We start from the raw sequence: 19927 nt of genomic DNA, 5'->3' as shown, positions 1-19927 counted from the left end.
CCAATGCTACCCAGGAGTTCATGAGTGCAAAAAAGTGGAACATTCTGCAATGGCCAAGTCAATCACCAGATCTTAACCCAATTGAGCATGCATTCCACTTGCTCAAATCCAGACTTAAGACGGAAAGACCCACAAACAAGCAAGACCTGAAGGCTGCGGCTGTAAAGGCCTGGCAAAGCATTAAGAAGGAGGAAACCCAGCGTTTGGTGATGTCCATGGGTTCCAGACTTAAGGCAGTGATTGCCTCCAAAGGATTCGCAACAAAATATTGAAAATAAAAATTTGTTTTTTGGGTTTGGTTTATTTGTCCAATTACTTTTGACCTCCTAAAATGTGGAGTGTTTGTAAAGAAATGTGTAAAATTCCTACAATTTCTATCAGATATTTTTGTTCAAACCTTCAAATTAAACGTTACAATCTGCACTTGAATTCTGTTGTAGAGGTTTCATTTCAAATCCAATGTGGTGGCATGCAGAGCCCAACTCGCGAAAATTGTGTCACTGTCCAAATATTTCTGGACCTAACTGTATATATAGATATACATAGTGTATATATATACACATATATACATAGTGTGTATATATATACACATATATATATATTTAAATAAATATATATAAATAAACTAGCTGTACTACCCGGCTTCGCCCGGGTTAATAACTGCTGTTAACAAAATAGAATGTATTAACAAAAATGTATTCTACATACAAAAACCACAAAACAAATAGATCTAAATGTAATTGTAATGTCTGTCTCCCCCTCTGTATCTCTCTCTCTCTCTCTCTATCCTTTTGTCTGTCTGTCTCTTTCCCTGTCAGTCTCTGACTGTCTCTGTCTCTTTCTCCTCTGTCTCAATCTCTTTCCCTGTCTATCTATCTCTTCCCCTGTCTATCTATCTCTGTCTCTTTCCCTGTCTGTCTCTTTCCCTCTCTTTCCCTGGCTGTCTCTTTCCCTCTGTTTCTTTCCCTGTGTCTGTCTCTTTGTCTGTCTCTTTGTCTGTCTTTGTCTGTCTCTTACCCTGTCTGTCTCTGTCCCTTTCTTTCCCTGTCTGTCTGTTTCCCTGTCTGTCTCTGTCTCTTTGTCTGTGTCTGTCTCTTTCCCTGTCAGTCTGTCTCTTTGTCTGTGCCTGTCTCTTTGCGTCTGTCTCTTACCCTGTCTGTCTCTGTCCCTTTCTTTCCCTGTCTGTCTGTTTCCCTGTCTGTCTCTGTCTCTTTGTCTGTGTCTGTCTCTTTCCCTGTCAGTCTGTCTCTTTGTCTGTGCCTGTCTCTTTGCGTCTGTCTCTTACCCTGTCTATGTCTGTTTCTTACCCTGTCTATGTCTGCCTCTTTCCCTGTCTGTGTCAGTCTTTCCCTGGCTGCATTGTGACACGCCAACATTCCATATAAGGGCGTGGCTGCGCATTCTTCTGATGTTCTGGCTGCACTGTGGCTCCCAGTTCCACTCGCTGTAATGGAGGCAGGTTTTTTGGCGAATAACTGTAAAGCGCGGGGATAACATTTCCCTTCAAAACATAGCCTATGACAGTCTCGGGGTCCATACGTGTGAGTGTGCAAAATTTTGTGGCTGTAGCTGCGACGGTGCAGATGCCAATCCCGGACATACATACATACATACATACACACACACACATTCAGCTTTTTTATTTTATATATATATATATATATATATATATATATATATATATATATATATATATATACTAGCTGTACTACCCGGCTTCGCCCGGGTTAATAACTGCTGTTAACAAAATAGAATGTATTAACAAAAATGTATTCTGCACACAAAAACCACAAAACAAATAGGTAGAAATGTAATTATAATGTCTGTCTCCCCCTTTGTATATATCTCTGTCTCTCTCTCTATCTCTTTGTCTGTCTGTCTCTTTCCCTGTCTGTCTCTGACTGTCTCTGTCTCTTTCTCCATCTGTCTCAATCTCTTTCCCTGTCTGTCTATCTATCTCTGTCACTTTCCCCGTTTGTCTCTTTCCCTGTCTGTCTCTTCGCCTCTTCGCCCTGTCTCTCTCTTTCCCTGTCTCTTTCCCTCTTTCCCTCTGTCTCTTTCCCTGTCTGTCTCTTTGTCTGTCTCTTTACCTGTCTTTGTCTGTCTCTTACCCTGTCTGTCTCTTTACCTCTCTTTCCCTGTCTGTCTGTTTCCCTGTGTATCTCTGTCTCTTTTTCTGTCTCTTTACCTGTCTGTGTCTGTCTCTTAACCTGTCTCTCTCTTTCCCTCTCTTTCCCTGTCTGTCTCTTTCCCTGTCAGCCTGTCTCTTTGTGTCTGTCTCTTTGTGTCTGTCTCTTACCTTGTCTATGTCTGTTTCTTACTCTGTCTGTGTGTGCCTTTTTCCCTTTCTGTGTCTGTCTCTTTCCCTGGCTGCATTGTGACACGCCAACATTCCATATAAGGGCGTGGCTGCGCATTCTTCTGAAGTTCTGGCTGCACTGTGGCTCCCAGCTCCATGCGCTTTTTTGGAGGCAGGTTTTTTGGCGAATAACTGTAAATCGTGGGGTTAAAATTTCCCCTCGAAACATAGCCTATGACGTTCTCGGGGTCCAGTCGTGTCAGTGTGCAAAATTTTGTGGCTGTAGCTGCGACGGTGCGGATGCCAATCCCGGACATACACACATACACACACACACACACACATTCAGCTTTATATATTAGACTAGCTGTACTACCCGGCTTCGCCCGGGTTAATAACTGCTGTTAACAAAATCGAATGTATTAACAAAAATGTATTCTTCCAAAGACAGTACTAAGGACCAGGGGGCACTCACTGCGAGTGGAAGAAAAGCGATTCCGACACCTAAATAGGAAAGGGTTCTTTACAGTTAGAGCGGTCAGACTGTGGAATACACTACCACAAGAGGTAGTAATGGCCGATACTATAACAGCTTTTAAAAAAGGGCTGGATGATTTCCTCAGTACACAAAACATTGTTGGTTATAAATGACTTAGTGACTAAATGTAGAACTGGTGGAGGAAGGTTGAACTAGATGGACCTAGGTCTTTTTTCAACCTAAGTAACTATGTAACTATCTAACTATATGTATTCTGCACACAAAAACCACAAAACAAATAGATAGAAATGTAATTATTAAATTGTTGCCTATTTTAACCAATCAGAGCTAAGCTGTGATTGGTTGCTATTGGCAGCCTGATAAATCTCCCGGCAACAGAAAGCCCTCCCCCTGACAGTATATATTAGCTCACACATACACATAATAGACAGGTCATGTGACTGACAGCTGCCGTATTTCCTATGTGGTACATTTGTTGTTCTTGTAGTTTGGCTGCTTATTAATGAGATTTTTATTTTTGAAGGATAATACCAGACTTGTGTGTGTGTTTAGGGCAATTATGTGGTGAGGTTGGTGTATGTGTGGTGAGATGTGTGCTGAGGGTGGTGTATGTGTTCAAGCACGTGGTAGTGTGTAACGCATTTTGTGTGTGTGTTCATATCCCCGAGTGTGATGAGTATCCCATGTCGAGGGCGCACCTTAGCAACTGTACGGTATATACTCTTTGGCGCCATCACTCTCATTCTTTAAGTCCCCCTTGTTCACATCTGGCAGCTGTCAATTTTCCCCCAACACTTTTCGTTTCACTTTTTCCCCATTATGTAGATAGGGGCAAAATTGATTTATATCTAATATATAAAGCTGAATGTGTGTGTGTGTGTGTGTGTGTGTGTATGTCTGGGATTGGCATCCGCACCGTCGCAGCTACAGCCACAAAATTTTGCACACTCACACGTCTGGACCCCGAGAGCGTCATAGGCTATGTTTCGAAGGGAAATTTTAACCCCACGCTTTACAGTTATTCGCCAAAAAACCTGCCTCCATTAAAGCGAATGGAGCTGGGAGCCACAGTGCAGCCAGAACTTCAGAAGAATGCGCAGCCACGCCCTTATATGGAATGTTGGCGTGTCACAATGCAGCCAGGGAAAGAGACAGACACAGACAGGGAAAGAGGCAGATACAGACAGAGTAAGAAACAGACATAGACAAGGTAAGAGACAGACACAAAAAGACTGACACAGACAAAGAGACAGAATGACAGGAAAAGAGAGAAACAGGTTAAGATACAGACACAGACAGGTAAAGAGACAGACACAGACAAAGAGACAGACACAGGGAAACAGACAGACAGGGAAAGAGACAGACAGGGTAAGAAACAGACAAAGACAGGTAAAGAGACAGACAAAGAGACAGACACAGGGAAAGAGACAGAGGGAAAGAGACAGACAGGGAAAGAGACAGACAGACAGAGATAGAGAGAGAGAGACAGAGAGATATATACAGAGGGGGAGACAGACAGAGAATGGGAGAGAAACAGAGAGACAGTTACTATCCCGGGCAGCGCCGGGTGCTATGTTGTGAGGCGAAATTTTAACCCCGCGCGTTCCAATTTACCAATCAATTTTGCCCCTATCTACATAATGGGGAAAAAGTAAAATGAAAAGTGTTGGGGGAAAATTGACAGCTGCCAGATGTGAACAAAGGGGACTTAAAGAATGAGAGCGATGGCGCCAAAGAGTATATACCGTACAGTGCGGCCCCGACATGGAATACTCACCACACTCGGGGATATGAACACACACACAAAATGCGCCACACACTACCACGTGCTTGAACACATACACCACTCTCAGCACACATCTCACCACACATACACCAACCTCACCACATAATTTCCTCTCCTCATTTTCTTCACTCTGATCCTATGATATGTCAAGCTGCCACCAGGGGTAGCCGGAACTCTGCAGCAGAAGACACTACACAGAGCAACGAGAACCAGGAAGTAAATACACAGTGTTCTCATACACTGCCTCACAGCACAGCTGAGAAGCAGAGATGCGAGGCGTGCGAGGAATAGTCAGGCAGGCTAGGTCAAACACAGTACGGGCAGAAGCAGGACCGGAGGAACGAGCAGAAGCAGAGTCAAAGTCAGGCCAAGGTCAGTACCAGAGGAAGGAACCGAGTGGGGAAGTAGGAGAGGGGACAGAGGACAGGAGGGACGACCAGGGGACGGAACACAGACAAGGGCATGGGGGCATCGGAACAGACAGATCAGGATATCACTCACAGTACCAGCAATCACAGGCAAAGCAGTGGTAAGCTTATAGTCGGCGCTGGTTCACTGGAAATGTCAGCTTTTAAGGCATCCAGGCTCCGGAAGTGAGGCCTGGGAGATTGCTCCGCCCCCTAGTCATGTGGAAGGGGAGGTGAACCATGACATGATATTTATAGACATTTTATATGCTATTTATTGACCCCTGTATATTTCTTGTTCACAATAACAATTGATTTATATGCATGAAATATGGTTGGGCTCTAATTATTATGTTGAATGGCACTTTAAGTCCTTTCTTTCTTATATTTCTTTTCAAGTCTGCTTCTTTTCAGGTCTGTCTCTTTCCCGTCTGTTTCTTTCTAAGTCTGCTTCTTTCCAGGCCTGTCTCTTTCCCGGTCTGTCTCTTTCCCCACCTGTCTCTGTCTGTCTCTTTCAAAATCTGTCTCTTTCCCCGTCTGTCATTTTCCCCGTCTGTCTTTCCCCATCTGTCTCTTTCCCCGTCTGTCTCTTTCACCGTCTGTTTTTGTCTGTCTCTCTGTCTCTTTCAAAGTCTGTTTCTTTCCAAGTCTGCTTCTTTCCAGGTCTGTCTCTTTCCCTGTCTGTCTCTTTCACCACCTGTCTGTCTGTCTCTTTCAAGGTCTGTCTCTTTCCCCGTCTGTCTCTTTCCCCGTCTGTCTCTTTCCCCGTATGTCTGTTTCCATGTCTGTCTCTTTCCCCGTCTGTCTCTTTCCCCGTCTGTCTCTCCATCTCTTTTCCTGTCTCTTTCCCTGTCTGTCTTTGTCTGTGTCTTTTCCTGTCTGTCTCTTTCACTGTCTGCCTGCCTGTCTGTCTCTTTCCTTGTCTGTCTCTATTTCTCTGTCTCTTTCCCCATCTGTCTCTATCAAGGTCTGTCTCTTTCTCCATCTATCTTTTTCTGTCTCCTCTTTCCCTGTCTGCCTGTCTCTGTCCCTGTCTGCCTGTCTGTCTGTCTCTTTCCAGGTCTGTCTCTTTCCAGGTCTCTCTCTTTCCCCATCTGTATCTCTCTGTCTCTTTCCCTGTTTGTCTCTGTCTGTTTCTTTCCTTGTCTGCATCTTACTCTGTCTGTGCCTATGTATGTCTGACTCTCTCTCTCTGTCTGTCTCTGTCTCTTTCTCTCTCTATGCTTCTCCCCACCGACATCATATCACCTCACACATAAGCTTCTTTTACTAACAATGTCTTTTTTCCTACAGCAACCTATCACAGCTGCAATTTATAACCAGTAGTTCCAGGCTCCATTTACTTTAATGGAGGCATGTTTTTTGGAGAGTAACTGTAAAGCGCGGGGTTAAATTTTCCTGTCAAAACATAGTCTACGATGTTTCCTGGGTCACATGAGGTGTCTGTGAAAAATTTTGTGATTCTACATGCAACGGTGCGGATTCCTTTAGTGGACATACACACACACACACACACACTCACCCACACACACATACATACATGCACACATACATACACTCAGCTTTATATATTAGATATATATATATATTATTTTTTTGTATATATATATATACACACACACACACACACACACACACACGCACGCAGTTGAAACCAGCAGTTTACATACACTATCTAAAAAAGACATACAGTTAGGTCCAGAAATATTTGGACAGTGACACAAGTTTTGTTATTTTAGCTGTTTACAAAAACATGTTCAGAAATACAATTATATATATAATATGGGCTGAAAGTGCACACTCCCAGCTGCAATATGAGAGTTTTCACATCCAAATCGGAGAAAGGGTTTAGGAATCATAGCTCTGTAATGCATAGCCTCCTCTTTTTCAAGGGACCAAAAGTAGTTGGACAAGGGACTTTAAGGGCTGCAATTAACTCTGAAGGCGTCTCCCTCGTTAACCTGTAATCAATGAAGTAGTTAAAAGGTCTGGGGTTGATTACAGGTGTGTGGTTTTGCATTTGGAAGCTGTTGCTGTGACCAGACAACATGCGGTCTAAGGAACTCTCAATTGAGGTGAAGCAGAACATCCTGAGGCTGAAAAAAAAGAAAAAATCCATCAGAGAGATAGCAGACATGCTTGGAGTAGCAAAATCAACAGTCGGGTACATTCTGAGAAAAAAGGAATTGACTGGTGAGCTTGGGAACTCAAAAAGGCCTGGGCGTCCACGGATGACAACAGTGGTGGATGATCGCCGCATACTTTCTTTGGTGAAGAAGAACCCGTTCACAACATCAACTGAAGTCCAGAACACTCTCAGTGAAGTAGGTGTATCTGTCTCTAAGTCAACAGTAAAGAGAAGACTCCATGAAAGTAAATACAAAGGGTTCACATCTAGATGCAAATCATTCATCAATTCCAAAAATAGACAGGCCAGAGTTAAATTTGCTGAAAAACACCTCATGAAGCCAGCTCAGTTCTGGAAAAGTATTCTATGGACAGATGAGACAAAGATCAACCTGTACCAGAATGATGGGAAGAAAAAATTTTGGAGAAGAAAGGGAACGGCACATGATCCAAGGCACACCACATCCTCTGTAAAACATGGTGGAGGCAACATGATGGCATGGGCATGCATGGCTTTCAATGGCACTGGGTCACTTGTGTTTATTGATGACATAACAGCAGACAAGAGTAGCCGGATGAATTCTGAAGTGTACCGGGATATACTTTCAGCCCAGATTCAGCCAAATGCCGTAAAGTTGATCGGACGGCGCTTCATAGTACAGATGGACAATGACCCCAAGCATACAGCCAAAGCTACCCAGGAGTTCATGAGTGCAAAAAAGTGGAACATTCTGCAATGGCCAAGTCAATCACCAGATCTTAACCCAATTGAGCATGCATTTCACTTGCTCAAATCCAGACTTAAGACGGAAAGACCCACAAACAAGCAAGACCTGAAGGCTGCGGCTGTAAAGGCCTGGCAAAGCATTAAGAAGGAGGAAACCCAGCGTTTGGTAATGTCCATGGGTTCCAGACTTAAGGCAGTGATTGCCTCCAAAGGATTCGCAACAAAATATTGAAAATAAAAATATTTTTTTTGGGTTTGGTTTATTTGTCCAATTACTTTTGACCTCCTAAAATGTGGAGTGTTTGTAAAGAAATGTGTACAATTCCTACAATTTCTATCAGATATTTTTGTTCAAACCTTCAAATTAAACGTTACAATCTGCACTTGAATTCTGTTGTAGAGGTTTCATTTCAAATCCAATGTGGTGGCATGCAGAGCCCAACTCGCGAAAATTGTGTCACTGTCCAAATATTTCTGGACCTAACTGTATATGCATGTTTTTCTCACTGTCTGACTAGAAAGCAGAATAAACTTATCCCACTTAAGGTCAAGTAGAATTACCAAAATTATTTATATTTGCCAAGTGCCAGAACGAGACAGAGAATGTTTTCAGGCATTTTTGTTACTATCTGCCAAGTTAAAAGTTTACATACACTAAGAGTACTATGACTTTAAACAATATGGGACAGCCCATATGATGATGTTGTGTCTTTGGAAATTTCTTATAGGTTTATTGGCAATATCTGAGTTAATTAGAGACACACTTGTGAACTTGCACAATTCTGGTTCATTCTTGGGTGCAATTTCCAGATACCTAAAGGTGCCTCATTCATCTGTACAAACAATTATATGCAAGTACAAACAAGATGGGAATGTCCAGCCATCATACCGCTCAGGAAGTAAATTGGTTCTGTGTATCAGAGATGAACGTGTTTTGGTCAGATATGTGCATATCAACCCAAGAACAAAAGCAAAAGACCTTATGAAGATGCTTGCAAAATCTGGTAAGATTGTGTAATTATCCACAGTGAAACGAATACTGTATCAACATGAGCTGAAAGGCCACTCTGCCTTTACTCCAGAATAAACATAAAAAAGCCAGATAAATGTTTGCAAATGCACACAGGTCTGCCGAAACTGAAATTTAACTGTTTGGCCATAATGACCCCCATTACGTTTGGAGGAAAAAGGGAGAAGCTTTGAAGCCTAAGAACACCATCCTAACTGTGAAACATGAGGGTGGCAGCATCATGTTGTAAATTATTTTGCTGGAAGAGGGATTGGTTCACTTCACAAAGTAGATGGCATAATGAGGAAAGAAGATTATTTAGCAATACTGAAGCAACATCTCAAGACATCAGCCAGGAACTTAAAGCTTGGGTCTTCCAAATGGACAATGATCCAAAGCATACTGCCAAACTGGTTACAAAGTGGCTTAAGGATAACAAAGTCATTGTTTGGGAGTGGCCATCACAAAACCCTGATCTCAATCCTATTGAAAATGTATGGGCAAAGCTAAAAAGGTAAATGCGACCAAGGCGACCTACAAACATGGCTCAGTTACACTAGTTCTGTCAGGAGGAATGGGCCCAAATTCCTACCAACTATTGTGAGAAGCTTGTGGAAGGATAGCCAAAATATTTGACCCAAGTCAGTTTAAGGGCAATGGTACCAAATACTAATGATATGTCTGTAAACTTTTGATTTTGCAGAAAGTAATAAAAATGCCTTAAACATTCTCTCTCTCTCTCTCTCTCTCTCTCTCTCTCTCTCTCTCTCTCTCTCATTATTCTGGCATTTGGCAAATATACATGATTTTTGAAATCCTAATTGACATAAGACAGGAAAGGTTTATTCTGATTTCATGTCAGAAAGTAAGAAAAACCTGCAGATGTGTCTTTTTAAATAGTGTACGTAAACGTCTGGTTTCAACCTTTTATTGATTTAGCTTACGGCAACATTTTGGTCACATTTTTTAAACACATTATTATATTTTAAACCTATTGCCTCTTTTTAATAAATTCATAAATGTGATGCAAGGCACATTCCCCAGTTTCTTGTTCAAATTCTAATGCATTTAGCTTAGTAAATGTCCCTTATTTTTTTTCCTGGACTGTTCTTTGATAAAATTGTGACAATAATAACTATTAAAAACTATTGAACAAGTCACCAATTTTCTAAGTAAATATAGAGTGGGTACGGAAACCATTCAGACCCCTTTAAATTTTTCACTGTTTGTTTCATTGCAGCCATTTGGTAATTTCAAAAAAGTAAAATTTTTTTGTCATTAATGTACACAACAAAGCAAAAAATGTGCCGGGGTATGTAAACTTTTGAGCACAACTGTATCTTCCAATTGTAAAGGATCCTGTAAGAAAAAACGAATCCGTTACAAATGCAAGAAGAATGGATGGAAAAATAGCAATCCATTAACAGATCCGTTCTCCATAGATTCCCATGTTAAAAAAAAACAGATCCAGCAGACATCAGTTATTTAACAACAGACAAAAAAGTTGTGTTTGCAGAACTTTTTTCCCAATGGATCGCTACAGAATCCGTTCTAATGGATGATTACAGAACATGTGAACTCATCCTAAAATTGTTTGAAAATTTAGAGGTTATTTTTATATACTTTCAATCGTTGAACTAATTAAAAAGATCTGACTCCATAGACTTCCAAAAGTATAGAATTACACAGGGTTCCAAAAGGACTTTTTTTCCATAATTTTCTCAAGACGGTGCTCTAGTGTATTGCAGTGATGTTTTTGGGCTGATGGAAAAATTTAACATTGAGTACAATGTGAGCGAGTGGAGACTCCTTATTGATTCATCCAGAAAACAAGAAAGCTGTGGGAAAAAAGGCGCAAATAGGGTCTTACCCGATATAACAATGCGAGGTGAATGTAAAAGGAAACACTCACCTGGTGCGGTTGTGACAGTCACAACCCCTTTGTCAGCATGAAAGTAACGTGGAAGGCAGCAGTCCCGCAATATGGAGTAGATTCAGGCAGCAGGAGAAAAGCAGGTTTAAATACCGCGCCAAACCACAGGAATACAGATGAAATTAATAGATCTCTTTTCTTTATTTTCACAGGTCTACGCGTTTCAAGGACATATCCGTCCTCTTCCTCAGGACAAATGCAGAGAATACTATGGCGAAACAGAGGCTACAGGCTCTCATATATGTGTTAGAAAAAGGCCACGTATGCATTAATTGCGTCATCAACCTCCTCATGACTCATAGACACGTGGAGGAGTGAATAAAGTTCAAAGTGTTGAAGAAACAGAAAAAAGGAAGAAAAAAAGGGGGAGAAAAAAGAGAAAAAAAGAAAAAAAGAAAAAAGAGAAAGAAAAAAAAGAAAAAAAGAAAAAAGAGGAGGATAAAAGCAAAAGAAGATGAAAAAAAGTATAAGAAAATGAAATGAAAAAATGGATGAATAAAATGTAGTGATTGGGAATCAAATAATGTTAAAAAAGTGTGTGGAAACCTACGGATCCACAAAAAACATAAGTACATGCCTTAATAAAAAAATACGTGATGACTTTAATAAATGAACAGAAGTGTGATATGGTGATTATTACTGTCCTTTGAAATTAATAAGTAGCTTCCCGAAATCGCATATGTAAAAAAATGCACAGTAGGAAAAAATATGTATAAATGAAAGATCAATGTAAAAAGCATGACATAGGATCGCTGTGCCAGAGCGGTGTGAGTAACCCTGCGGTAGGAACATTTGCAAGGGGAAAAAAACAGGGCGGGAGCAATGACACCCGCTAAAGGAGCGAATAGAAATTGACAGCGTGGGAAAATGTGATGTACGCCTGCGTGAAAGGTGAAGTGAGGTGAAGCGTGTAGAGAAAGAAAACAGTGAGCGCCTGCGCGAAAGGGTGACTAGAGGGTAATACCGTGGGAAAAAAAGCCATTGCGCTTGCGCGAAAGGGAAACAAAAGGGGGGGTAGAAACTATGTAGATAATAATCCGCGGACAGCGGCTGGGGGCTAAAGTAGTGGTAGAAAGCAACAATGAGAGTAGGTGAAAAAGAAAAAAATCGGGGAGACATTTTAAATCCAAACGGAATGGGTGAAACCGAAAAGGACCTAGGAAATTAAATGGATAAGAATAGGACTCTGGGTCAGGAGGGAGGAAATGCGTTCACTAAATTAGCGGGATCCCTTTCTAAAAAGTATATATGTAGAAAGGGATATTTAGGAGGGAATCAAAAAGGCCTGGAAACACGTGAGATATATATAAAGCCTATATATATATATATATATATATATATGCAAATAGATAAAAAGGGTTATATTTACTATAAAAATATTTTAATATTGGGATAAAAAGAAAAAATTAAAAATTTGAAAAGGTGTATGATGAAATTTATAAATATGCATATTTGGGTATGGAATAGTCAACCACAAGATAAAAATAAAGATAAAAAATATATATATAATAAAGATTGACAAGATAATATAGAGAAATAGTGGGAAAGATTCCCAAACAATGGGTGATATTATAAATTCATAAAAATGAAGTGGAAAATATCTATGTATTTAAATTGCATATATATATATAAAAGGTATAAAAATACGGAAAAGTAAAAACACATGTGAACGTGGTGAATAGTGCAAAAAAAGGGGTATCTATATGATAAAGATAAGGATGAAGATAAAAAATATATATATAATGAAGATTGGCAAGGTAGTATAAAAAAATAGTGGGAAAGGTTCCCAACAATGGGTGGTATTATAAATTCGTAAAAATGAAGTGAAAAATATATATGTATTAAATTGTAAATATATGTGAGTATAAAAATGCGAAAAAGTGAACCCACATGTGAACATGGTGGATTGTGCAAAAAGGGATATCTATATGTATGTCCATGTAAGCGTGAACAAGATGAAATAAAGTAATATGCATGTGCATAAGTGAAAGGTATACATTAGTCAGACCGAATATTACATAACAATGGCAAATATAAAATTCAGATATACATGAAAATATGTGAAAATATTATTAATACCAAAAAGTTAAAAAAATTGTAAAAAACACATTAAAAACAAAAAAAATTTTTCTTTAAAAGGTCTGATGTGTGACAATAAAATTAGAACGACAAGTCAGTTATCAGATTCAAGCCCATCGGCTTCAGAGTATCCAGTTTATGTATCCAGAATGATTCCTTTTTATTGAGAACATCCATTCTGTTAGGGCTATTAGAAGAAACTTGCTCAATGGGCGTGATGGTGAAAGCCATAGTCTTGTTATGAGACAAAGTACAATGTTTGGAAAGTCCATGGAGCATATAGCCAATCCTGATGTTATGCCTGTGTGAATTAAGGCGGTTATGAAGAGCTTGGCATGTCCTACCTATGTATTGTTTACCACAATTACAGTCAATAAGATATATTACAAAATTTGATTGGCAGGTAAGATGAGATTTAATTGGAAAAACTTCTGTGCCGTCTGAAGACTTTTTCAGCCATTTAATGTAATGTTCACTGTTATAGTGTATGTAACCATTGGCGTCCACTTGCTTAAAATATGTTTTGGTCAATATTTTATTATCGGAAGTTAACTTCCTGGATCTCACCATTTTCCATTCCGATAATAAAATATTGACCAAAACATATTTTAAGCAAGTGGACGCCAATGGTTACATACACTATAACAGTGAACATTACATTAAATGGCTGAAAAATATCCCAACCAATCAATATAAACGCATCAGGAAAAATTGTTCCCGCTTGGATGATTTTAACTTACAGGTGAAGGTCCTTAGGGATCGTTTTTTGGAAAAGAAATATCCTAAAAACCTCATCCAAAGGGCATATCATAATTTTGCCACTTTTGAACAAAAGGATTTGATCAAACCGAAAACCCTTTCTTCTCCTGTCCTTGTAAATAATGAGAGTCCCTTTAATCTTAATTTTTTAACCACTTATAGTAGTGATAATGTAAAAATCAGGAACATTTTTACCAGGCACTGGAGTATATTATTGAACGACCCCTTTCTCAAGACTATTCTTCCCCCCATTCCGGGCATCACATTCAGAAGAGCTCCCAGCATAAAGAATGTTTTAGCCCCCAGCCGCCTTAGAACTGCCCTCCCGAGAACTGCTAACCTTATTGCCCCTCCAGGGTCTTATCGATGCGGTTCAAAAAATTGCCTTTGCTGCAAAACTATTTGCCACAAACGCACGAGCTTTAAGTCTTCAGACGGCACAGAAGTTTTTCCAATTAAATCTCATCTTACCTGCCAATCAAATTTTGTAATATATCTTATTGACTGTAATTGTGGTAAACAATACATAGGTAGGACATGCCAAGCTCTTCATAACCGCCTTAATTCACACAGGCATAACATCAGGATTGGCTATATGCTCCATGGACTTTCCAAACATTGTACTTTGTCTCATAACAAGACTATGGCTTTCACCATCACGCCCATTGAGCAAGTTTCTTCTAATAGCCCTAACAGAATGGATGTTCTCAATAAAAAGGAATCATTCTGGATACATAAACTGGATACTCTGAAGCCGATGGGCTTGAATCTGATAACTGACTTGTCGTTCTAATTTTATTGTCACACATCAGACCTTTTAAAGAAAAAATTTTTTTGTTTTTAATGTGTTTTTTACAATTTTTTTAACTTTTTGGTATTAATAATATTTTCACATATTTTCATGTATATCTGAATTTTATATTTGCCATTGTTATGTAATATTCGGTCTGACTAATGTATACCTTTCACTTATGCACATGCATATTACTTTATTTCATCTTGTTCACGCTTACATGGACATACATATAGATATCCCTTTTTGCACAATCCACCATGTTCACATGTGGGTTCACTTTTTCGCATTTTTATACTCACATATATTTACAATTTAATACATATATATTTTTCACTTCATTTTTACGAATTTATAATACCACCCATTGTTGGGAACCTTTCCCACTATTTTTTTATACTACCTTGCCAATCTTCATTATATATATATTTTTTATCTTCATCCTTATCTTTATCATATACCGTATTTTTCGCTTTATAAGACGCACCTGATTATAAGACGCACCCCCAAATTTGGTGAAGGAATAGAGAATTTTTTAATAAATGGGGTCCGTCTTATAATGCCAGTGTCCGTCTGACAAATCATATAGGGTATATGTCCCTCATAGCCCCCCCATCCTAAAATTAGCCCTCTGAATCTGGATATGGCCCAGTGATGCCACATGTCCCCTATGCCTGGCACACATCCTCTATGGCTGGCACACAGCCCACTGTGGCTGGCACACGGCCCACTGTGGCGGCACACGGCCCACTGTGGCGGCACACGGCCCCATGTGGCGGCACACGGCCCCATGTGGCTGCACACGGCCCCATGTAGCTGCACACGGCCCCATGTGGCTGCACACGGCCCCATGTGGCTGCACACGGCCCACTATTGCTGGCACATGGCCCCATGTGGCGGCACACGGCCCCATGTGGCGGCACACGGACGCATGTGGCGGCACATGGCCCACTATTGCTGGCACATGGCCTCATGTGGCTGCACACAGCCCACTATTGCTGGCACATGGCCCCATGTGGCTGCACACGGCCCCATGTGGCTGCACACGGCCCCATGTGGCTGCACACGGCCCCATGTGGCTGCACACAGCCCACTATTGCTGGCACATGGCCCCATGTGGCGGCACACGGCCCCATGTGGCTGCACACAGCCCACTATTGCTGGCACATGGCCCCATGTGGCGGCACCCGGCCCCATGTGGCGGCACACGGCCCCATGTGGCGGCACACGGCCCCATGTGGCGGCACACGGCCCCATGTGGCTGCACACGGCCCCATGTGGCTGCACACAGCCCACTATTGCTGGCACATGGCCCCATGTGGCGGCACATGGCCCCATGTGGTGGCACACGGCCCCATGTGGCTGCACACAGCCCACTATTGCTGGCACATGGCCCCATGTGGCGGCACATGGCCCCATATGGTGGCACACGGCCCTATGTGGCTGCACACAGCCCACTATTGCTGGCACATGGCCCCATGTGGCGGCACATGGCCCCATGTGGCTGCACACAGCCCACTATTGCTGGCACATGGCCCCATGTGGCGGCACCCGGCCCCATGTGGCGGCACACGGCCCCATATGGCGGCACACAGCCCCATGTGGCGGCACATGGCCCCATGTGGCTGCACACGGCCCACTATTGCTGGCACATGGCCCCATGTGGCGGCACACGGCCCACTATTGCTGGCACATGGCCCCATGTGGCGGCACACGGCCCCATGTAGCGGCACATGGCCCACTATTGCTGGCACACAGCTCCCTGTGTTATATATCGCCCCATGCTGCTGCTTTTAGGAAAATAAACTTTCCTTACCTTCTCCAGCATTGTCCTGTCTGTGTCCCCCTCCTCGGGGTTGATCTCCAGCCTCCTGCATTTCCTGGTTCTCGGCCGGTCATGTGATCGGCACGGCAGAGTGAAATCTCTTGTGCCTTATCACAGCAGCAGGAGGGAGGCCTGGCAGACACGCTGGAGGAGGTGAGTAAAAAGTTTATTATTTTACTGTTTGCAGCAGCATAGGGGACATAGCTAACACGGGGGAGGGGGCATGTGCAATCAAAGAAGGGGAAGGCAGATATAATATACACTGCTGCCCCAGCCTATCGCCGCGGTGCACTTTCAGCACCATGGTGGTGGACAGCAGCTGTGCATATTATATGAGCGGGTGCAGGAGATCAAAGTCTGCTGCTCCCAGCTTTCACAAGATCCCCAGCAGAGCTCCAGAGCTGCCCGCACCTCCCCTGGACTCTGTAGTGTGTGTATATATATATATATATATACACCCCCCCCCGTATATTCGGATTATAAGACGCACCCCCTACTTTCCCCCAAAATTTGGGGGAACAAAAGTGCGTCTTATAAAGCGAAAAATACGGTAGATACCCCTTTTTTTGCACTATTCACCACGTTCACATGTGTTTTTACTTTTCCGTATTTTTATACCTTTTATATATATATATGCAATTTAAATACATAGATATTTTCCACTTCATTTTTATGAATTTATAATATCACCCATTGTTTGGGAATCTTTCCCACTATTTCTCTATATTATCTTGTCAATCTTTATTATATATATATTTTTTATCTTTATTTTTATCTTGTGGTTGACTATTCCATACCCAAATATGCATATTTATAAATTTCATCATACACCTTTTCAAATTTTTAATTTTTTCTTTTTATCCCAATATTAAAATATTTTTATAGTAAATATAACCCTTTTTATCTATTTGCATATATATATATATATATATATATATATATATAGGCTTTATATATATCTCACGTGTTTCCAGGCCTTTTTGATTCCCTCCTAAATATCCCTTTCTACATATATACTTTTTAGAAAGGGATCCCGCTAATTTAGTGAACGCATTTCCTCCCTCCTGACCCAGAGTCCTATTCTTATCCATTTAATTTCCTAGGTCCTTTTCGGTTTCACCCATTCCGTTTGGATTTAAAATGTCTCCCCGATTTTTTTCTTTTTCACCTACTCTCATTGTTGCTTTCTACCACTACTTTAGCCCCCAGCCGCTGTCCGCGGATTATTATCTACATAGTTTCTACCCCCCCTTTTGTTTCCCTTTCGCGCAAGCGCAATGGCTTTTTTTCCCACGGTATTACCCTCTAGTCACCCTTTCGCGCAGGCGCTCACTGTTTTCTTTCTCTACACGCTTCACCTCACTTCACCTTTCACGCAGGCGTACATCACATTTTCCCACGCTGTCAATTTCTATTCGCTCCTTTAGCGGGTGTCATTGCTCCCGCCCTGTTTTTTTCCCCTTGCAAATGTTCCTACCGCAGGGTTACTCACACCGCTCTGGCACAGCGATCCTATGTCATGCTTTTTACATTGATCTTTCATTTATACATATTTTTTCCTACTGTGCATTTTTTTACATATGCGATTTCGGGAAGCTACTTATTAATTTCAAAGGACAGTAATAATCACCATATCACACTTCTGTTCATTTATTAAAATCATCACGTATTTTTTTATTAAGGCATGTACTTATGTTTTTTGTGGATCCGTAGGTTTCCACACACTTTTTTAACATTATTTGATTCCCAATCACTACATTTTATTCATCCATTTTTTCATTTCATTTTCTTATACTCTTTTTCATCTTCTTTTGCTTTTATCCTCCTCTTTTTTCTTTTTTTCTTTCTCTTTTTTCTTTTTTTCTTTTTTTCTCTTTTTTCTCCCCCTTTTTTTCTTCTTCCTTTTTTCTGTTTCTTCAACACTTTGAACTTTATTCACTCCTCCACGTGTCTATGAGTCATGAGGAGGTTGATGACGCAATTAATGCATACGTGGCCTTTTTCTAACACATATATGAGAGCCTGTAGCCTCTGTTTCGCCATAGTATTCTCTGCATTTGTCCTGAGGAAGAGGACGGATATGTCCTTGAAACGCGTAGACCTGTGAAAATAAAGAAAAGAGATCTATTAATTTCATCTGTATTCCTGTGGTTTGGGGCGGTATTTAAACCTGCTTTTCTCCTGCTGCCTGAATCTATTGATTCATCCAAAAATAGTTTGAAATCTGTGCTACTGCACAATGGCAGTCAGTATGCTTCAGTGCCTGTAGGGCATCTTGTGCACTTGAAGGAAAGATATGAGAATTTAGACTTTATTTTCAAGAAACATAACTACAAGGATCAAGGATGTGGTGATCTCAAAAACCTCTTTTTGCTCTTTGGGCAATAAGAAGGCTACCCAATGTACCCATGCTTTTTGTGTGCATCGGACAGAAGGAATAGGACTCATCACTGGAGCCAAAAAAGTTGGATACCAAAAATATCTTTGCAACCTAGAGTCAAGAACATAGTTGCGGAAAGTTTAGTTGATCCCACTAAAGTTCTCCTGCCACCACTCCACATTAGGCTCGGACTGATGAAGCAGTTTCTGAAAGCTCTACTGAAAGAATGAGAGACTTTTCATTAAGAATCTGTGTACCAAGTTTCAGGGACTATCCAAAGCAAAACTGAAGGATGACAGTTTTGTAGGTTCGAATATTCGGAAACTCATGAAGGACGCTGTGTTAAAAACAAAAATTAAAGATGTTGAGAAAATGGCTTGGGATTCTTTTAAAGAAGTCATGAAGAAACTTCTAGGTTACAACGATCCAAAATGTAAGTGCATTGTTGCGCACATTCTGAAATGTTTTAAAGCTTTGGGTTGTCTGATGAATTTTAAGTTACATTTTTAACATTCCCATTTGGAAAACTTTCCTGAAAACCTTGGTGCTGTTAGCGAAGAGCAAGGAGAAAGATTTCACCAGCATATCAAGGAGATGAAATGACAATAATAAGGTAGATGGAACCAATTTATTAACCCCCAAAACACCCCTGCAGGCCCAACGTAATCCACCCCACGACATTCCACGACGATCCCAGTTCTGCTACATTTGCATACGTTGAGTATTTGGCTGCAGACATTTCTGCACCAAATCTGCACCTCCTGACAAAAAATGCACCCTAACTACATAAATAACACATGCGGTTTCAGTGCGTTTTTTTTGCCAGGAGATGCAGATTTGGTGCAGAAACATCTGCGACCAAATACTGAATGCACATAAGCTTATCCGGTAATACGGCATTGAGTTAAATTTCTTCACCTGAGGTGAGGTCACTGAATTCAATGAGTTCACCTCAGGTAAGTTCACCTGAGGTCATAGCTGGGATACCGTGTGAACCCCAGATGTGACCTCAGTTGAAGTCTTTGAAGCCAATGCTAAATTACTAGATTAGGCTATGTGCGTACGTTGAGTATTTGGTTGTAGACATTTCTGCACCAAATCTGCATTTCCTGGCAAAAAACACACAGAAACCGCATGCGTTTTTGATGCGGTTTGGGTGTGTTTTTCTGCCAGAAGATGCAGATTTGATAAAACAATGTCTGCAACCAAATGCACAATATGCGCACATCGCCTAATCCAGTAATATAACATTGCATTCAATGACTTCACCTGAGGTAAGTTCACTGAGTTCAATGAGTTCACCT

The 19927-nt window shown here is 41.1% G+C and overlaps 1 protein-coding gene across 4 annotated transcripts in view; it reads right to left on the bottom strand.

The window, feature by feature from the left end:
• NFIC (nuclear factor I C) overlaps nucleotides 1–19927 on the bottom strand; it is a 265530-nt gene that overhangs the window by 189693 nt on the left and 55910 nt on the right. The window contains exon 3 of one of the 4 annotated variants that reach the window (XM_075352614.1): nucleotides 18122–18344. The exons of the other annotated variants lie outside the window; for them this stretch is intronic. Within the exon in view, the coding sequence (XP_075208729.1) occupies nucleotides 18247–18344 (98 nt within the window). The 3' untranslated portion in view covers nucleotides 18122–18246. Of the gene's footprint in view, nucleotides 1–18121; nucleotides 18345–19927 lie in introns of those variants that run through there. 4 annotated transcript variants of the gene reach the window in all.

This window comes from Anomaloglossus baeobatrachus, chromosome 1 (assembly GCF_048569485.1).
Source record: "Anomaloglossus baeobatrachus isolate aAnoBae1 chromosome 1, aAnoBae1.hap1, whole genome shotgun sequence".
Classification (NCBI taxonomy): domain Eukaryota; kingdom Metazoa; phylum Chordata; class Amphibia; order Anura; family Aromobatidae; genus Anomaloglossus; species Anomaloglossus baeobatrachus.
The sequence above is the reverse complement of the archived record's forward strand: the minus strand, read 5'-3'. Positions and strand labels throughout refer to the sequence as shown.